The 20,569-nt window shown below is 39.3% G+C and overlaps 2 protein-coding genes across 2 annotated transcripts; one reads left to right on the forward strand and one right to left on the reverse strand.

Annotated features, from left to right (window-relative positions):
* The first annotated feature begins 6,686 nt into the window (after positions 1 to 6,686).
* On the forward strand, positions 6,687 to 7,202 carry LOC138876099 (uncharacterized). The gene has a single exon (XM_070154993.1). The coding sequence runs from the start codon at positions 6,687 to 6,689 to the stop codon at positions 7,200 to 7,202; it is 516 nt and encodes a 171-aa protein (XP_070011094.1).
* A 905-nt stretch (positions 7,203 to 8,107) lies between these two features.
* On the reverse strand, positions 8,108 to 18,073 carry LOC138876100 (uncharacterized). The gene is made up of 5 exons (XM_070154995.1): positions 17,721 to 18,073; positions 10,056 to 10,107; positions 9,287 to 9,382; positions 8,417 to 8,582; positions 8,108 to 8,136 (listed from the first exon to the last, which is right to left on the reverse strand). The coding sequence occupies exons 1-5, from the start codon at positions 18,071 to 18,073 to the stop codon at positions 8,108 to 8,110; spliced, it is 696 nt and encodes a 231-aa protein (XP_070011096.1).
* Positions 18,074 to 20,569: the final 2,496 nt, after the last annotated feature.

The raw sequence follows: 20,569 nt of genomic DNA on the forward strand, positions 1-20,569 counted from the left end.
ATTGACTAATTCCTATCTTAATTCACATAGATGCTGACTTTTGGCGAGCCAAAACACACTCCATGTTTTCTTTATTATTTTAGACATCTACTTGCTCTAACCAAATCTACACACACACAATATGTGTATGTACTAATGTACATGTATATATTTAATTCTCTTCTTTTTTTTTCAAAAAAAATAAAAATAAAGGTTTCTTGGGGATTGGCCTCCAACTTTTAACTAATCAATTTAACTTATACCTCCTCCCTTTGTTTTTTTATTTCTTTTTCCTTATTAAATCTATCAGGGATGGACATCTGGGATACTTCTTTTGTCTTTTCAGTTATATTTTAATATTTCTCCTAGCCACTTTCATTTTATAAAAGTTTTTTCCGTTTTTCCCCTTGATTTAAGATCTGAAGTACAAGATGGTCACTAGATCCTATTTAACAAATTGTATATAATGAAACTGTATTTTAAGGAGATTTGAGTTGAAACATATTCGTAAAGTTGTTATCTTGTACTTAAATCTTTTTTTTTTTTTTTGGTAGCATTAAAAAGGATCTATGGATGAGAAAAATATTAAGAAAAGTAGCACTGGCTGTTGGCCTTTCTATTTGGCATTATTAAGTAATTACAGAGAGACAACTACAATATTTTCGGCCTCAAATAGGGTAGTAGTCAACACTTAAAGAAAAAAACTCTTATCGTGTTTAGTTGAGTATCCTTTAGAGTGATTTTAGGTCAATTAGTCACAACTTTGAATCTACAATTTTTTTGAAAAACATTCAAACTTAGCTAAAATATAACACAATAATAGGAAGACCGTTCATATGAACCTGGAGTAGTTAGAACGTGTTTACTTGAATATCCTGCAAGTTTTCCGCTGCAGCAGAGCGTTGGTATATAACGGGAAATTTCTGATGCCTTAGAGGTCGTTTGGTTGGGAAATAAATTATTCCATGATTAATTATTCCGGTATTAGTTATTCCAGCATCTCGTAAGGATAAAATACCACTATAATTCGAGGACATGCTTAGTTATACCACCATTTTATCTCAACCAAAATATGAGATTAACTTATCTCCAATTTAATCCGGAGATTAATTTATCCATCGTACCAAACAAGCCCTTAGTTGTTCTTGTGACCAACTACCTAATAGACACCTTAACTATTCTTGTGGACACATCTTGTTAGTGTGCATGACGCACACTTATATACCAATAATAGTTAGACGTCTATCTTAGGGTTGTTCATTCAGATCGGATATCCGAAATCCGAACCGATTCATTTAATTTCGGATTGTGTTTATTAAAATTTTGAATTTCGGATTGGATTCGGATTGATATATTTTAATCCGATCCGATCCGAAATCCGAAATTATTAGGTAATGTATAATATTACACTTTTATTTCGGATAGTCAGACTTCCTTTATATCTTCTCCAAGTTATTACATTTACAATTGCTAGATTTAGCTATATTGGCACCATAGTACTCTCATAATTGCATAAACATGAATTTTTCTTAATGTATTGCCTCTTTTGCAAAGAAAATATACATATTAGTTTGCAACTTTGAGATATAATACGATCCGAAATCCGATCCGATCCGATCCAAACTTTAAAATTCGATCCAATCCTATAATTCGGATCGAATTCGGATTGCATTTTCTAGATCCGAAATTCGAATTCGAAATATGCTAAATCTGATCCGATCTGTGCACAGCCCTAGTCTACCTAGCTGTTACTTACAACCTTAAGGGGTCAGTTTGGTTGGAAAGAATCGGGATTAATTATTTCGTGATTCGTTATTCCACTTTTTATAAGAATAAAAAAATACTTCAATCTCGGGATAACTACTCTCAGAATTAATTATACTACAATTTTCTTCCAACCAAACGTGGGATAAACTCTTCTTAAATTTAATTCCAAGATTAATTATTCCTTATTACTCGTACCAAACGAGCCCCAAGTGTTTACTTATGTATTCCGCCTAGTATTTATGACAATATCCCAAGTATAAAGAGTTGACCATACTTCTGCAATGTTGATTGTTGAAGCGTTAGAATAGTAGTAACTTCACCGGAAGGCATTTTTCTCCTTTGGTGAAATATTAAAAAAAATCATCAGAATTTAAAGTAACCAAACACTAAAAATTATTTTTCTCGGGGAAAAAACATCTTTTGTCATAATAAATACCCCACAAGAAAAATTAAGTACGCGTAAGTAAATGCCAGCCACGTGACAATTCTGAAATGTAGAGGTACTTTTCAAACTTTCAAGTAACAAACGCTATAATCTTAGCTGTCATCGGTATATATCTGATTTTTAAAATGCACCTCCACTTTATTATTCACTTCCCCCATGTATGATTACTTCTTACTTAAATTATTTTCATGTAGATTTAAAAAAAGGTGTACTACAAAATAATATGAATATTTAACCAGTAGTTCAAGACTTATAGCCCGTTTGGCCAAGTTATAAAAATTGATTTATTTTGAAAATTACTTTTTCTCAAAAGTATTTTTGGTGAAAAACAGTTTATGTTTGACTAATTAATTTGAAAAACACTTCTGAGCATCAATTAATATTTGGCAAAGCTTTTAAAAATTATTTTTAAATATATTTTCTCAAAAGTGCTTTTTTAAAAAGTGTTTTTGGAGATAAACTATTTTTTTCTGCTTCTCCAAAACTACTTCTATTTCTCCTCAAAAGTCCTTGTTTTTCGTCCAAAAGCTTGGCCAAACACTTCAACTTTGAAAAAAATACTTTATTTTTTAGAAAATAAATCTTCTAGGATTGAAGAAGCTTGGCCAAACTCAACACCCTCGATAATTTGTTTGGCCAAACTTTTGAAAATTTTTAAGTGAAATTATATCACATTATTTTTTTATAACCTAGTATACGAGTTAGCTTGTGCGCATTTTAGCTAATTCACCGGGTATCTACTACCTTCCAACAACATAAATATAGAATAACACCGTCCATCAAAATGTGGACAGATGAAAAGAAATCACCTACTGTATCAATTTTTATTTATATGTCTTACTTTCCTTTTTAGTTTATTTTTTTAAAAAAAATATCTCTTTTTATATCTAGTACTCTTTAACTCCAACTTTCCCACATGACATATTTAAGATCACAAGATTCAAAGATATTTTGGTACATTATACACATTTTTGTTTAATATATCACAAGATTTAATATTTTCCTTATTTTCTTAAATATTGTGCCTTATCAAAGTATCAAACTAAAACACATAAATTAAAACAGAGGAAATAACATTTAGCATTTGCTAGAATTTAAATTTGAAAAATCATAATTTTCAACCCACTTCACTAATTACTAGGTTACACCCTAAATATAGGAGTATAATGTATTTTTCTATACATTATTTCACGGGGAAATAAAAATGTCTTAAAAAATCTTTCTATAGTTGATTACTTGCTTAAGCATTTATTGACTCTCCAAGAAAACAAAAAAGAAAAGCTATACATTCAATCCAATTTGTAATTTTGATCTCAAAAGGTCAAATTATTTTACATCAATGGGATGAAGGAGTATTAATTTCTTCTTATCTACCAAAATACTGAATATAACTTTCTGAAAAAAATGAAACAAAGAGTTGTATTGTAAAAGACTTTATTTACAGATAAATAAATGCCAAAGATCTTTTACTATATAAGAATAATTATGGTGTTTACCCTAAAAATCGGATAACAATTAAACTTATAATGTAGTTTTAAGGATACATGATTTCACCTAGTACCAATTGATAAACGTAAAGATAAGTAAGAGAAATTGACAATAATGTAAAGCAAATCAGTGTCTGAACAGGATTCAGCCCTCGAGCTTGAATGATCTGCGTAAATGTAAGGTATTTACAAAATGATTAGAACCTTCTTTATATAATAGAGGAATCCTATCTATGGTACAATTCTAATTGCGGAAATAAATCCCATGATTACCTCAAACAATCGCCCTTGATTTGATCTGTTCCGGGATTTCCGCCGTGATCTTCGGCCGGTTACGGATATCTCGCTTTTCCGTTATTGCATTTTGCTCGAAGTCTATCACATTTGGTCTCGATCGCTGCTGGCCCCGATCTTGACAGGCGCGTCGATTCCCGAACTCGATACCTTATCTCCGTGCTCTGGCTCGATCCATTATGAGGCTCGCCCTCGATGTAATTCCCTGGCCTCGATGAGATAGTAAAATCGGGTACGCCCGATTTTAACCATATATAGATAGTCCCCTCATTTTTTGGAATGTAATGAGAAGAAATGAATTGAGCCTTCGATTTTGTACCCCGATTTTTCATGACGTCATCCTCGTGACGTAAGCGATGGAAGTGGCCGAAACGTACCGTTGGTACAGTTCGCAAAATCATTAATGAGTGTCAGTTGGCGGTCGGCCACCAATGCCTTTGAACCGTCATCGTGAAACCCTTAAATAGGTCTTCTTCTCACTTTCTCAAACTTTACTTTGAATCTTTCTTTTATTAATCTTCAGAATCCCTTTGAGTTCTTCAAGTTTACCTGTAAATATTCAAAGTTCTTTACACCTTTTAAGTCTTCCCGTCCTACATAATCTTCTAGGCTTCGTTATCAACCCTTCCTCAAAATACCAAATCTTATCATCTTCTTCTTTCTTTACACAAAAATAGCGAAAACGTCAAAAATTGTTCCTCAAAAGGGGAAGGCCTCTTCATCACGGTCGGCCGGGGACAAAACACCGGTGGAGCCGCGCCCTGAGGAATGCATTCCCGAGGTGGGGTGTGATCTTTTTTCCGACTTCAAAGTTGAGAAAACTTCATCTATCCCTGACCGGTGTGAGCCAATGTCTAGGTACATGTGCTCAATAACTGAGAGCGACCCCGAGCAGGTCAAGAAAGACTTTCATTGGTAGAAGAAAGAGGTGGTGACTCCGTATCCCGAGGAAGATATCACTACCCACGTGAAAGGGTTTCTAAGTGTTTATACTTATCCTTTCACGTTGGGCCATGTTGATCCCATTATCATCAACTCCTGCCGCCAATATCAAATAACCTTAGGCCAGATCCACCCTTTCTTTTGGCGGATTGTCATTCTATTTCGATTTTTCGTGAGCAAAAAAGAAGGGACGCCTTTCACCCTCGACCACCTCATCAGGTTGTATTGGCCCCATCCTTTTCGAGGTGGGTTGATAAAGCTTCAGCTTTGGGCCACCAAGGTATTATTCTCGAGCATAGACAAGGACAAGGATCGAGGGTGGAAGGGTCGGTTCGTTCGAGTGAAAACTTTCGACCTAATTCCAGCCGAGAAGATGCCATTTCCTGAGAAGTGGAATATGAAGCGTAAGTTCGATCCTTCCTTTGACTTTTATTTACTGTTTTGTTTCCTTCACTGCTCCTCATTGACATCCTTTTCTGTGATGTAGCGACTGCTTGGATGCCCGGTGCGATTCCGGACCTCGAGAGCTGGGTTCGGACCCTAGCTTCGACCTCCTCGTACGCTGAGCGCTCATGGCATGATTTAGCAAGGGGTCGATGGGAGGTCAAAAATCATGGTAAGCCTTTTCTTTCGTATCTGATGGCCTTAAAATGTTTCCTTCTTATACTCACTTGATTTCCTTTCACACAAGCCTCGGGAAAGATGCCGTCATGAGGCCTTCATCCGGGGAGGAGGAGGTTCCGCCTCCGGTCACGAAGCCATCAAAGGAAAAGAAAATAAAAAGGGTCTCGCCCTCCGATACTCCAAAGCCCAAGAAGATCAAGGCTCACAGGTCGAAAAGGGACACCGCTGTCCTGCCTGCTGATATAGGCCAACGACTAAGGGAGGAAGAAGAGAAAGATGAAGATGCTGGCTTCGAGCTAGTAGCTCGAATGAAGAGGAGTGCCACGACCCCGAAGTCCGCTGAGCCAGTGATGATTGAAGAGGTTCAGCCTCGAACTGAAGAGATCTCGAAAGATGGCCCGAGCAAAGTTCTCGAGTCGTTAGAGGGTGAAGATGCCTCCCGCTGTGATGAGTAATCGGCGGATGTGCCTGAAGGAGCTGGTTCTGAGGCCCTTCAAAACGAAGAGAACGCCCCAAGTGACTTGCTTGGGGAAATATATATTGGCGATTCGCCACCCCTCCCCACATTTTTTTAGGGCATTTTCAGGAAGCCCAGGCCATGGAGACCCCCAACATAAAAACAACCCACGAAGGGGAGGACCTTTTCCGTGGTTGCTTCACGGGAGTCGAAGATGATGCCGATTTGGGTGATGCATCGAGTCTCTTCGATGAGGCTCAACGACTCCTGAGACGGGTAAGCCTCAGCTCCCTTTGTCAATATTATGCTTGCATTCTTCTTGCCTGATTTCCTTTCTTTCTTCACATGCCTTGACACTTTATCGAGATGCACTTTCTATACCCCGGGAAAAGCTAAGCCAGTGCGAGGCTGATCTTAAAAGGCTTACGGAGGAGAGAAATGCCCTCAAATTTCTCAATGGGAAAAAAGAAGAGGAGATCAAGGACCTCCGAGCCAAATTGGCTACAGCCCATAAAGAGCAGACCGACCTGATTGAGTAGGTAATGAATTTTTTTTAGAAGCTCGATGTATCAATTCGGGAACGATGACTAGTACTTTGATCCTGCAGGTTCAACAGAAGGCCAAAAAGATCGAGAAGCTTCATAAGGAGGCCAACATGATGAAGGCTGAGACTTTGGGGTGGAAGTAAAATATGGACCGCCTTGCCTCGGAGAAAGATACTGCTCGAGACCAACTGTCATCGGTCGAATATCAACTCCAAAGCATAAAGGAGGAAAGCTTGGCTCGAGCCAAGAAAATTGAGGAGCTCGAGGCTCAGCTGGCCGCCGAACTTGCAAAGGCCACATCTGAGGCAGAAAAAGTAAAGGCTGACGCGGAGGCAATCGTGGCCGTCTACCTAGCTGATGCCAAAGTTGCTCAAACTCGAGCACAAGAAGTTGCTGATACGGCTAAGACTCGATCATGCTGGGTTGCCAAGCATGCCAAGTACCTATCTCGAAGAGAGACTCTTGAGGAGATTCATGCTCGTGGCTTTGACCTTGCTGTCGATATCGAGAACGTGAAAGTACTCGAGGCCGAAGCTAAAGCATTTCTCTCTTCCGATGATGATAAATCCGGGAGCGCGAGTGGATCTGAGAGTGGGGGGATTCGGATGACGAGGACGCAGCTCCCGAAGAGAATTAGGCACTTAGGATTTTTCCTTTTTTGAATTTTTTGTGTAGGATCCTGACCGATCCATGTAAATATTTTCATATATATATATATATATATATATATATATATATGTATAAAACGTTTCCTTTCTTATCTCGACTTTTGTTTTGTGAAAATTCCAATTTGTTTGTCGTCTTATGACAATTTTGATACACATTGCGAGATCGTTCGACTCACTTCGTGCCTTGCAAAAATTTTGTTTGTGAATTCGAAACTTAGGCAACTTGATCGAAGTCATACTAATATAGTCTCTATGATCGAGTGAGTATTTTCTCGAACTCGAAATAGGAAAACCCTTAGGTTTTTATTGGGTGAGGGGGATTCTCGAACTCAAAAAATATAATGGCCCTTAGGCTCTTGAATTGGGCCGATACGGCCAAAACAATGGCTTTTTCCCTTTTCGGCTTAAAAAATTTAATCATATAAAAATTTGTTTTGCCTTAGAACGAGGTAAATCTGTACCCATTAGGATTTTCAAAGGTTAGTGTTATCGAAACCTTTTACTTTGTTATGCCTTAGCATAAGCTTGTTCAAGAGTTTGAACAATTTGGTACCCCTTAAGGTTTTTGAGGGTTGATGATATCGAAACCCTTTGTAATTTTGCCGAGGGTAGCCCTTTTAACCGGTTTGTGAAAATATTAGAAGGACCTATTTTGTTACGGAATTCGGACGTGTCCGAACCGTGTTAGTTTGGTCGTAGCCTTTAACTTTGAGATTTTCCCTTTGGGTTTGTTTCTCAATTATACTTCGAACTTGTTCAAAGCGTCAGTCCTGAGTGAGGTTGCTGTGGCCTATAAAAATGAGGGTGCTTTTTAAGGTCTTATAATCTTGAAGTTTAATAATTCGAGCATGTTGATTTTTGGATGGCAGTCCCCGAGTACGGGGTTGATTGTTCGAGCTTTAGTTGCGATCAACAGTTGAGCCAGTTTCTGCAATAGATCATAAGTATGAAATTTTAAGGTAAAAATTTCATTAAGGCATGGAACATCTGGTAAGGAAAAAATACTTCTTTCAATAGATCATTCATGCGTACATGTTTTGCCATTAGATCTCGAGTAATCTACATGGACACAGTTCATTTGACCATTTAGCCCTTTATAAAATATACCTATCGAGACCCTGTTGACACGAAGTATTTTTCTTGAAAACGTAACATCTAAGGGTGATGCCCCTAGTATTCGAGATCGATTGTAAAGAAGCCTCGGATACTGTTGAATTGCTCTAAGTTAGCACGAACAATGGTTGCATCGTTAAAAACCTTGTCGGAAAAACCCATTTGGTATAAAAACCAGTCGAAGGGAAAAAGAGTGCAACGCATGCTTTCAGACCTAAGACTTCGGTTTTGGAGAGAACTTCGATGCCTTCGGTCGAACACCTGCAACAAGTTAATATAAAATACAAATGAAAAAGGAGAAGGTCATACCTCAACAATAATATCATTTGAGGAGTGATATGTTCCAATTATTTGGCAACTGTTCACCATTCATCGTGCCAAGTTTGTAAGATCCTTTACCGACGATATCGAGGACCTGATACGGTCCCTCCTAGTTCGGACCGAGATTTCCCTCATTTGGGTCTCGAGTATTGATGGTGACCTTTATCAGAACTAAGTCCCCAATTTTAAAGTGTCGAAGATTGGCTATTTGATTATAATATCTTTTGTTTCTAGGCGGCCATTCGAATGAGGGCAGCTTCCCATTTTTCATCTAGAAATTCGAGGCTTGCATTCATAGCCTCGTGATTTGACTCTTCCGTTGTGTATCAAAACCTGACGCTAGGTTCCCTAACTTCGACCAGGATCAAAGCTTCGGCGCCATATACTAAGGAGAACGGTGTTGCCCCCGAACTGGATTTTGATGTTGTTCGATATGCCCAAAGGACTTCAGGTTAAATTTCTCTCCATTTTTCCTTAACGTCATTCAATCTCTTCTTTAGATTCTGAATGATGGTCTTGTTTGTCGATTTGGATTTCCTGTTCCCACTAGGATGATACGGTGTCGACAATATCCTTTTTATTTTATGATCTTTGAGGAACTTTGTTATTTTGCTGCCGATGAATTATTTTCCATTGTCACATACTATCTCGGTGGGTATCCCGAACCAGCATATAATGTGATCCCAGATGAAGTTTGTAACTTCTTTTTCTCTGACTTTCTCGAAAGCTTGTGCTTCAACCTACTTAGAAATAGTCAGTCATAAATAAAGTGAATTTAGCTTTACCTGGGGCGGATGTCAAAGGGCCGATGATATTCATTCCCCATTTCATGAGCGACCATGGGGATAGGACTGAATGAAGTTGTTCTCGGGGCTGGTGGATCATCTGTGCATATCTTTGGCACTTGTCGCATTTTCAAATGGATTTCTTAGTATCTTTTTCCATATTGGCCCAATAGTATCCCGCTCTGATGACTTTGTGAACCAGTGATTCGGCATCAGAATGGTTCTCGCAAGTACCCACATGAATTTCTCGTAGAACGTAGTCGGTGCCTCCCGGACCTAAACATACTGCCAACGGTCCATCGAACATCCTTCTGTATAATGTTCCATTTTCGGCCAATGTGAATCGTGCAGCCTTTATTTGCAGAGTCCTTGATTCCTTAGGGTCCGATGGAAGCTTCCTATTTTTTAGATACTCGATATATTTATTACTCTAATCCCAAGTCAGGCTTGTGGAGTTTATTTCAGTGTGACCTTCTTCGATTACTGACTTCGAAAGTTGTACGACAGCCCTCGAGCTAATTTTGTCATCTTCGATTGATGAACCCAAATTTACAAGGGCATTTGCCTCACTGTTCTGTTCTCGAGGTACATGTTGTAAGATCCATTCTTGAAACCGGTATAGGGTTACCTGCAGTTTATCCAAGTACCTTTGCATTTGATCTTCTCGAACCTCGAAGGTCCTGTTGACATGGTTAACCACAAGTAAGGAGTCATATTTGGCCTCAATGAGCTCTGCTCCTAAGCTTTTAGCTAGCTCGAGACTGCAATCATAGCCTCATACTCGGCCTCATTGCTAGTCAACTTAGGGGTTTTGATAGATTGTCTAATTGTATTGCTTGTGGGCAGCTTCAAAATAATGCCTAGCCCAAACCCTTTCACATTCGAAGTGCCATCTGTGAAAAGGGTCCACACCCCCAAAGATGTAACCGTTTTTAACAAAGTTCCTTTTCGACCTTGAGTACGAGGGCTAGCGTGAGGCCACGAAGTGTGCTAAGATTTGAGACTTGATGGCCATTCGGGGTTGATACTCGATATAATACCCATTGATTTTGACGTCCCATTTAGCCAATCGATGCGAGAGTTTGGGCTTGTGCAGAACATTACGAAGAGGGTAAGTGGTCACCACATAGATTGGGTGGCACTGAAAATATAGCTTTAATTTCCTAGAGGCGCTTATTAGAGCAAACGCTAATTTTTCTAAGTGTGGGTACCGGGTCTCAGCTTCACCTAAAATTTGACTAACATAGTAAACAGGAAATTGCGTACCTTGCTCTTCTCGAACTAGGACACCACTTACCGCAACTTGCAAGACTGCCAAATATAAGTAGAGTTGCTCATCCACTTTCGGAGTATGAATTAATGGTGGGCTCAAAAGATACCGCTTTAACTCTTCCAATGCCTGTTGGTGTTGTGCCCCCTTTTTTCCCTCCCCGAAGAGAAGGTCCGGGTTCCGACGTTCATGAGGAGTAATAACTCATTTCCTTTTGGGAATTTGGGTTTTTTGAAGATTCGCCACCTAACGAGTTATGGTGCGTTAGGGCACCTAGAGTGATTAACTCTTTGATTGGTTTGCATTACCAGAGATTAGGGTAAGGGCTTGAAATGACCTTGAGGGGAAGGAGTTAGGCACCCCTCTCGGTCCACAACTGCGGGTCCTGACCGAACTTATACTTACAAATTTGTCCATTAACAGTTAAATAGTTGAATCAAATTGGTTGCAAGTAAAGCACGTTGTATAACTCAAATAATAAGACAAAGGTTTTGGACAAGTTGTATATAGAACAAATTTTAAACAAAAAGGAATTTTGGGAATATGAGGAGTCCTAGGTTGGTTAGCCTATAGGATCACCCCACACAATGTCCGGTAAACACTCCTCAATGAGGGGCTACACGTGACATTAGCACGTAGTCATTATATCTCATATCTACCCTTCCCACCCCTTAGTGGTCAGTAAAGTGAGTGTTGGTCAGCAATCTCTATTACGTGCAGTTACTCGTCCCTTCGTAATAGTCCTGGGGGAATTTTAGGACCTCTACCTATAAGTAGTTCTAGATAGACCCCTTAGGTTTTAAAGGTGAAAATACTAAGGCGACAAGCAAGAACAATTAGAACTTTGGCACATAAGATAAAAGGAAGCAATTAGAGGCTCAAGTTTACCTCCTCAAACAATACACATAAGTAGCACGACTCAAACACAAATAAGGGTCTTTTGTTAAACAGTATCCTAAGGCATGATGTCTAAGTGAATATCAAGACACAGAAGACAAGTAGTTTATTTCATAAACTCATAAGTAATGACCCTATCAGTTGCCTACTGATTTTTAAAGCATGTTAAAAAGATCAGAATGACATTAAGTAACAGAAACAGTTTTAGAATTGCAGGATTTTGAAAACACGTTATAGGCTTGCATACGCGGCTGATAACTAAAACATGGCAGATTTTAAAACAGACTCTTGAATCCATATAGGCATGCTGTCTAATGATAGATTAAGGCAGTTTTTAAAAGAACTCATTTCAAGGAAATATAAACCACTAATTAAACTGGTTTAGAAGTGAACTAATTGTAGACTGGGTTGATTTATTCAAACTAGATTGGTTTGAATCTATAGGCGAAATTTCTGGTGTTGTTCCCTATAGGCATGATATCTAGTTATTTAAGACTGGTTTTAGAAACTTACAGGCATGATGCCAAATGGAAAAACACATGTTATAACAGAAGTTGGATTGGATTATATCCTATAGGCATATCATCTACTTGTGAAATTGATTTTAAGACCTATAAACAGAATTTCTATTATGGAATCACTTGAGACCTATAGGCATGATTTGTAACATGATAAGACAAACATAATAAGATATAAAAGTCCTGTAGGCATGGTTTCTACTTATAAAGGTAATCATAGTAAAATATGAAGTCCTATAGGCATGGTTTCTACCCGTATTACCTCACAAACATGTAGCTACCCACCCTTTTCACTAGTTACCCCAATATTCGTTTACAAATTATTATAAACCATATGAATGAATTACATAAGTAATTAAGAAAAATAAGAAGCTATTCTATATGGAGCCTACAAATAGTCCCAGATTTCCAAAGCCTCCAACAGCCTCAAATGCCCAAATTCCATAGACAGTATCATTGTCTAGGTGCATCAAAGTTCCCTAAGGATCTCAAGGATCCCAGACAATGCTTACACCTAGACTTGGTAACCAAATTGAGTAAGTGTAGTGTGGAGGGGTCAGCCTCAGTATGCCAGAGTTCAGAGGGTTCTCAAGAGGATCCCAAGGCAGTACATATACTGGAGGAGGCAGAACCTATTAACTTAGGAGTAGAGTGAGAGTGCTTGACCTAGTTTGAAAGGTTGAAGTAGGAAGACAACATTAAAAGGAGGTTTGTTTGAAATAGTTTAGTAAAACAACAGAGATAGTTTTAAAAGAGAGTGGAGTAGTATACAACAGTCCAAACACAACACCCCTAAGACAGGTTCACACACAGCCAGAGATCATAGAGCTAATGCAGGTTCAGTAGTCACAAATAGGGGGCCAGGAGATTTGGGGACACATATGTAAACATATAGTTATAGGAGCACTTAAGTACATAATCAGTAGCATGCAAAGGAACCCCAGACTTAATGCAGAATTAGGTCACTTAAAGATAGCCAACTGCTTTGCATAGAACATTAGTAAGGGGGAGTCATATTGGGGTACACTAAAGGGTTTAATATTTCATAAACATGCTGAGTCTAAGGGGGGTAGTATATAATTAACATAAAGATATTAATTACATGTTGAGCAGCAGAAATAGAGGTAGAAACAAATCAGGAACATGATGAACTGGAAGAGAAAAAGAAACATATGGAAATAATACTCGGTTAACCAAATAAGGTAAGAAAACAAAATAAAGTTGCAGAATATGGAAATAATATAAAATAAGCATATAGTAAATCATGAAATCAATGATTAAAAATTACTGATTTAAGGAGAGTAACATGGGTTTCTAAGTTTAAACAGGGAAATCGAAGATCTAAAGGGAAGTTTTTCAAATCAAGCCGAGAAACAAGGAGTTCAGAATTATCAAAGAGAGAGTTTTAGCGTATAAAAAGAGTGAGATAAGAGTAACCAAACACAACAAGCAAAGAGGCAAGTATTGACCGGTCAAGATGAACACAAACACATAGAGGTGATAAAAACTCAGTAAGAACATATTTGAAGCAAGATAATCACAGAAACTCAGACAAAAAATGAGCAGTCATGCTAATACACAGAACCAAATGAAGAAATCTAGAAAATCAGGGCTTTCAGCATAGGCGAGTTGAACGGGAAGTAAAATCATAGAATCAGTAAAAATATGCAAGAGATAGAAGTTTAAAGATAAAGAATCAGTTTAACAAAGGTTTTAGAAGGAGTTTCAAAAACCCTAATTTTAGAAGAAGGTGAAAACACTTTAAAATCGATGGTTCTTGTAAAGAGCTCCAAGGACAGTGTAAAACATCAAAGAAACCAACTCGAACCGTGTTAACATTGTACAGATCTAGGAGATGTAGGCAGAAATTAGGGTTTCAGAAGAAACCCAAATAGAGATGAAAGAACCTGTCTAGAATCCCAAGGATCGTAACAAATACGACGTGATTTTACTTGAAATCACACTGGAGTAGCCAAGAACAGACAAGTGACAAATCCTAGGTGCAAGTCGGCGTGACCCTGGGCCCTTGAAGACCTTAGAGAAGGCAATCATGGCGTTAGAGAAGCCATTGGAGGCCTAGGAGTTTATGGGAGATCACCGGAGAAGACTGAAGAAGAGAGGTTGACGGTTGAAAGGGCTAGGGTTAGGTTGAGTTGTTGAGAGAGGAGAGGAGATGAGAGAATACAGAGACGGCGGATTTGGGAGAATGAGATAGGGTTAGGGTCGTTTAGGATTAAAAAGGTAAGGGCTAATACGGGTCGTTGATCTAAGAGATCAATGGCCAGGATTTATTTGGTACTGGGTCGGGTAGGTGGGTTTAGGGTTTGGGTTGGGTAGTCTGATTAGGAATTGGGCTGGGGTTGGGTTAAAATTTGGCTAAAATTGAAATGCAAATCTGGCTATGTTTTAAATAGCCAATTTATCCCTATATAATTTTTAGTAAATAATGAATAATTTTGTGTACTAAAATAATTTAAAATAGATATTTAACATTTTAAAAATATGAAAGGTCAATTTTACGCATATGAATGTAATTATACATTAATAATGCTAATATTGCAATTGTATGCGATTTAGCTTTAAAAATACAAAATGCAATTATAAAAATGCACAAAAAATATTTTAACCATATTTTGACATAAATACAGAATTTAAATGACTAAATCATCCAACAATAATTTGAGGGATAATTATTGGGGATTTTATGAGTAAAAGGGGAGGAAATAAATCAATTAAAAATCTTTAAAATTATAGAAAAATTATAAAAACCTTATGCATGCTTATATATGCATATATAGGCTGTTTTGAAGGTATTTATGCATATTAATAATATATAGGGAAAAATTGGGTATCAACAGTTGCCCCTCTTTACCTGGGAAGGATGAAAGAGTTTTCGGGTAAAGAAATGATGGCCAATTTTGACCGGATGGGATGTTTTGAAAGACAGAAGCCGGACTTTGGTCTTTGAGCTGCCTACATATCCATGGTTTTATAAGAATAAGGGCATGTGTAGTTTATCTGTGGAATGTGCCGATGAAATTTTTGCAAGAACGGACACGCGATGCCGAAGCGACTATGGTGAGCGGTTAAAGCTCAGAAGGTTGGAGGGAAATGGAGCGAGATTGCTCCTTATAGGATAGCGGTTTCTTACTGGTTACCTACAGATAAAAGGTGCTACAAACATGTATTTTCGAAAAATTTAAACATGACGCAAATTCCCTTTGGACCATGAAGGTTGTCTTCGGATGGTTAAAGATGACATCCTCAGAACATGACGTCCTGGGCCATGAATAATTTAGTAAGGGATTCACAGGCCATGAAATGATGTTCTTGGGCCATGATAATGGTGCCTCCGAACCTGGAGTAAAATAGAGCAATATCTGTGCTAAAAAGCGACATTGCTTAGTCCCATGCGAGTGTGGAGGCAAGGATTAGACTCATGCAAATCTGGAGTCAAGGATTAGACTCATGCAAGTATGGAGGCAAGGATTAGCCTTATGCAAGTACGGAGTCAAGAATTAGACTTATGCAAATAGGGAGGCAAGGATTAGCCTCATGCAAGTATGGAGTCAAGGATTAGACTCATGCAAATAGGGAGGCAAGGATTAGTCTCATGCAAGTATGACGTCAAGGATTAGACTCATAAAAATAGGGAGGCAGGGATTAGCCTCATGCAAGATGGAGTCAAGGATTAGACTCATGTGAATGGGGAGGTAGGAATTAGCCTCATGCAGGATGGAGTCAAGGATTAGACTCATGCAAAAATGGAGTCAGGGATTAGACTCATGCAAATGGGGAGGCAAGGATTAGCCTCATGCAAGATATGGAGGCAAGGATTAGCCTCATGCAAGTATGGGGAGGCAAGGATTAGCCTCATGAAAGTAGGGAGTCAAGGATTAAACTCATACAAATATGGAGTTAGGGATTAGACTCATGCAAATGGGGAGGCAAGGATTAGCCTCATGCAAGTAGGGAGTCAAGGATTAGACTTATGCAAACATGGAGTCAGGGATTAGACTCATGCAAATGAGGAGGCAAAGATTAGCCTCATGCAGGTATGGAGGCAAAGATTAACCTCATGCAAATAGGGGAGGCAAGAATTAGCCTCATGCAAGTAGGGAGTCAAGGATTAGACTCATGCAAACATGAAGTCAGGGATTAGACTCATGCAAATGGGGAGGCAAGGATTAGCCTCATGCAGGTATGAAGGCAAAGATTAGCCTCATGCAAATAGGGGAACAGAGATTAGTCTCATGCAAAGAGCGAGCGGCAAATAAGAGTGGTATATGTCTTAGCTGGAGATGTATTCGGTGTCCGATGGCCGATTGGATAGTAAATTTGCTTTGTGTATATATGTTTATGAGTGATATCGTTATGTCACATGTACCTGCGTTTAAAGAAAAGTTGTATGTTTTGTGGGGGGAGGTTGGTTCGTGCTTCTATCCACTGGCCTTGCTTTGCTTCGTTCTAAAAGCCTTTCGAGTTCCCCTAGGTGACACCTGACTGTTATGGAAGTAGAGTTTTCAAAAATATGCAATATTTGAAAAAATAGGGTTGTTTTAGAAATGTGTTGATATATCAAGTGATTTTGATGAACTAGTGACTGTGACACATCTCAAAGATGTTGCAACTCTCTTATGGAATTTTGAGGGTCCTCCTCAAAATTCTGCCCCAGTTTGGTGGATGATCTTTGATCGTTTGCGGATGATGAACCCTGCTGAACCTTCTCCGGAATTTTGAGAATCCTTCTCAAAATTCTGCCCCAGTTCTTAGCTGATTACTCACTTCCTGGCATGTGATGGCATTGGCTGGACTTGCTCTGGAACTTTGAGGATCCTTCTCAAAATTCTGCCCTAGTTTCTGCTCTTGGAGGGAATGAAAATTTTATTATGATATAACCGAACCCATAAGGCTGCCTACGTATCCCCACTCAAACAGGAATCAGGTCAATCATAGTTCAATTACATCAAATGAGGAAATGTAAATTATCTAAGCATAGTATCTCTTGACTGCATCGGAATTGATCGATTTTGGCAAGACTTCTCCGTCCATTTCTGCAAGTATGAGTGCTCTTTCTATTAGTACTCTAAGAACCATGTATGGACCTTGCCAGTTGGGAGAGAATTTCCCTTTGGCTTCATCTTGATGTGGGAAGATTTTCTTCAATACTAGCTGCCCTGGTGTGAACTATCTTGGTTTGACTCTTTTGTTGAAAGTTCTGGACATTCTGTTCTGATAAAGTTGGCCGTGACACACTGCGTTCATTCTCTTTCCATCAATAAGGTCCAATTGTTCATAGCGGCTCATTATCCACTCTACATCGCTAAGTTCAACTTCCTGTATGATTCTTAAAGAAGGAATATCCACCTCGACTGGAATGACAACCTCGGTACCATAAACCAACACATAGAGAGTTTCCCCGGTTGATGTGCGAACCGTGGTGCAATACCCTAACAGAGCGAAGGGTAACTTCTCATGCCACTGTTTGTGGTTCTCTACCATTTTCCTTAGTATCTTCTTAATATTTTTATTGGCAGCTTCTACGGCTCCATTCATCTGAGGTCTGTAGGCTGTGGAATTCTTGTGCTTTATTTTGAAAGTTTCACACATAGATTTCATCAGATCACTGTTGAGGTTGGCGGCATTATCAGTGACAATGGATTCGGGAACACCGAATCGACAAACAATTTGATCCTTGACAAAGTCCGCGACGACTTTGTTGGTCACAGCTTTGTAAGATGCAGCTTCCACCCATTTTGTGAAGTATTCAATGGCTACCAGAACAAACCTATGCCCATTTGAAGCAGTGTGCTCGATTGGACCAATAACATCCATTCCCCAGGCGGCGAATGGCCAAGGTGAGCTTGTTGCACTGAGCTTGTTTTGCGGCACTTTTATCATGTCGGCATGGACTTGACATTGAAAGCATTTACAGACATACTGAATGTAATCTGTCTCCATGATCATCCAAAAATAACCGGTTCTGAGTAACTCTTTGCCAAGACGAAACCATTCATGTGTGGGTCACAGGTCCCCGCATGCACATCCTCAAGTAACTTAGAAGCTTTCCTTACTCAACACATCTTAGTAAACCCAAATCAGGAGTTATCCTGTACAAGTTTCCTTCGTTGTGCAAGAAGTGATTTGACAATCTCCGAAACGTGCATTTCTGAGTGTGATTTGCATGCTCCAGGTACTCTCCTTTTGATAAGTATTCTTTGATGTCATGGAACCAAGGTTTTCCGTCCGCTTCTTCCTTGACATGAGCACAATATGCTGGCTGATTATGGATCCTTACCAGAATGTGATCAATAGAGTTCTTATCCGGATGTTGTATCATGGATGACAAAGTGGCTAATGCGTCGGCAAACTCATTCTGAATTCTGGGCACATGTCGGAACTCTATATTTGTGAACCTCTTTCTCAATTCTTACACATGGTGCAGATATGGCAATATCTTGGAATTCTTGGTGGACCATACTCCTTGCACCTGGTGCAAAAGAAAATCTGAATCACCGATCACTAACAACTCCTAAATGTTCGTGTCGACTGCCATGTTGAGCCCTAGTATGCATGCTTCATATTCTGCCATGTTGTTGGTGCAAGAAAATCTTAGTTTAGCAGATACCAGATAGTGCTGACCCGTTTCTGATACCAAAACTACTTCTATGCCCACTCCTTTGAAATTTGCGGCTCCGTCAAAGAATATCCTCCACCTGTCGTATGCTTCGGTAATGTCTTCTCCTAAAAATGATACTTCTTCATCAGAAAAATACGTTTTCAAGGGTTCGTATTCTCCTCCCACCGGATTTTCAGCAAGATGATCTGCCAATGCTTGTCCCTTGACCGCCTTCTGAGTAACATAGACGATATCGAACTCACTTAGCAATATCTGCCATTTGGACAATTTTCCAGTCGGCATGGGTTTCTGGAATATGTACTTTAGAGGGTCCATCCTAGATATGAGGTATGTAGTGTAGGCACAGAAGTAATGCTACAATTTTCGGGCTGTCCAGATCAATGCACAACAAGTGCGTTCAAGCAAAGAATACCGTGTTTCGTAAGGTATGAACTTCTTACTCAAGTAATATATGGCTTGCTACTTCCTTCTTGTCTTGTCATGTTATCCCAAAATACATCCAAAGGCTCCATCTAATACAGATAGATAGAGCAGCAAATGTCGTCCTGGTTCTGGCGGGACTAGAACTGGCGGTGTGGACAAGTACTCTTTGATTTTGTCGAAAGCTTTCTGACAATCCTCGATCCAGCTTGTTTTGGCATCCTTTCTTAGCATCTTGAAAATGGGTTCACATATGCCTGCAGACTGTGCTATGAAGCGACTGATAAAGTTGAGACGCCCCTAAGAAGCTCATCACATCCTTTTTGCTCTTAGGTGGTGGTAACTCCTGAATAGCTTTGACTTTAGATGGATCCAGTTCTATCCCTCGACGACTGACAATGAATCCCAATAACTTTGCTGTGGAACCCCAAATGCACACTTTGTGAGGTTCAATTTTAAATTGTACCTCCTTAGCCTGTCGAAGAATTTCCTCAAGTCTGTTATATGATCTGCGGCCCTCTTGGATTTGATAATGGCATCGTCCACATACACTTCTATTTCTTTGTGTATTATATCATGGAAGATGGTTGTCATGACTCTCATGTAAGTGGCCCCAACATCCTTCAGATGGAATGGCATCATCTTGTAACAATATACACCCAAAGTGTAATGAAAGTTGTCTTCTCTGCATCTTCTTCATTCATCCAAATCCGGTGATAACCCGCGAAGCAATCTACAAAGGATTGGAGTTCATGCTCGGTGTAATTATCAATCAGGATGTGTATATTTGGCAGTGGGAAGTTGTCCTTGGGACTTGCTCTGTTTAAATCCCGATAATCAACACATACCCTGAACTTCCCGTCTTTCTTTGGAACTGGCACAATGTTAGCTAACCAGGTTGGGTACTCAACAACCCTGAGAACTTTGGCTTTGATCTGTTTGGTAACTTCCTCCTTTATTTTTAGGCTCATGTCTGGTTTGAACTTTCTGAGTTTCTATTTTACTGGCGTACACATGGGATTAGTAGGCAACTTGTGAGCCACTATGGAAGTGCTCAAACCGGTCATGTCATAATATGGCCATGTGAAGATGTCCTCATATTCCTCGAGGAAACTAATGTAATCTTCCTTCTCTGTCAGTGACAAGTGAATGATGATGCGGGTCTCCTTGACGGTCTCGGCATCTCCCAAATTTACTGTTTCGGTCTCGTCCAGATTGGACATAGGCTTATTTTCAAAATTTTCAACCTCCCGGACGATTTCCTCGGGTATCTCATCTTCTTCCTCTGAATCACTATTCTTATGTTGCGTTGCCTCATTACATGTCACAGTCACTGGTTCATTAGGAAAAGTAATAATAACGCCAGGGACTCGGCGGGCTTGGGATGGTGCGACGGT

This window comes from Nicotiana sylvestris, chromosome 8 (genome assembly GCF_000393655.2).
Source record: "Nicotiana sylvestris chromosome 8, ASM39365v2, whole genome shotgun sequence".
Taxonomy (NCBI): Eukaryota; Viridiplantae; Streptophyta; class Magnoliopsida; order Solanales; family Solanaceae; genus Nicotiana; species Nicotiana sylvestris.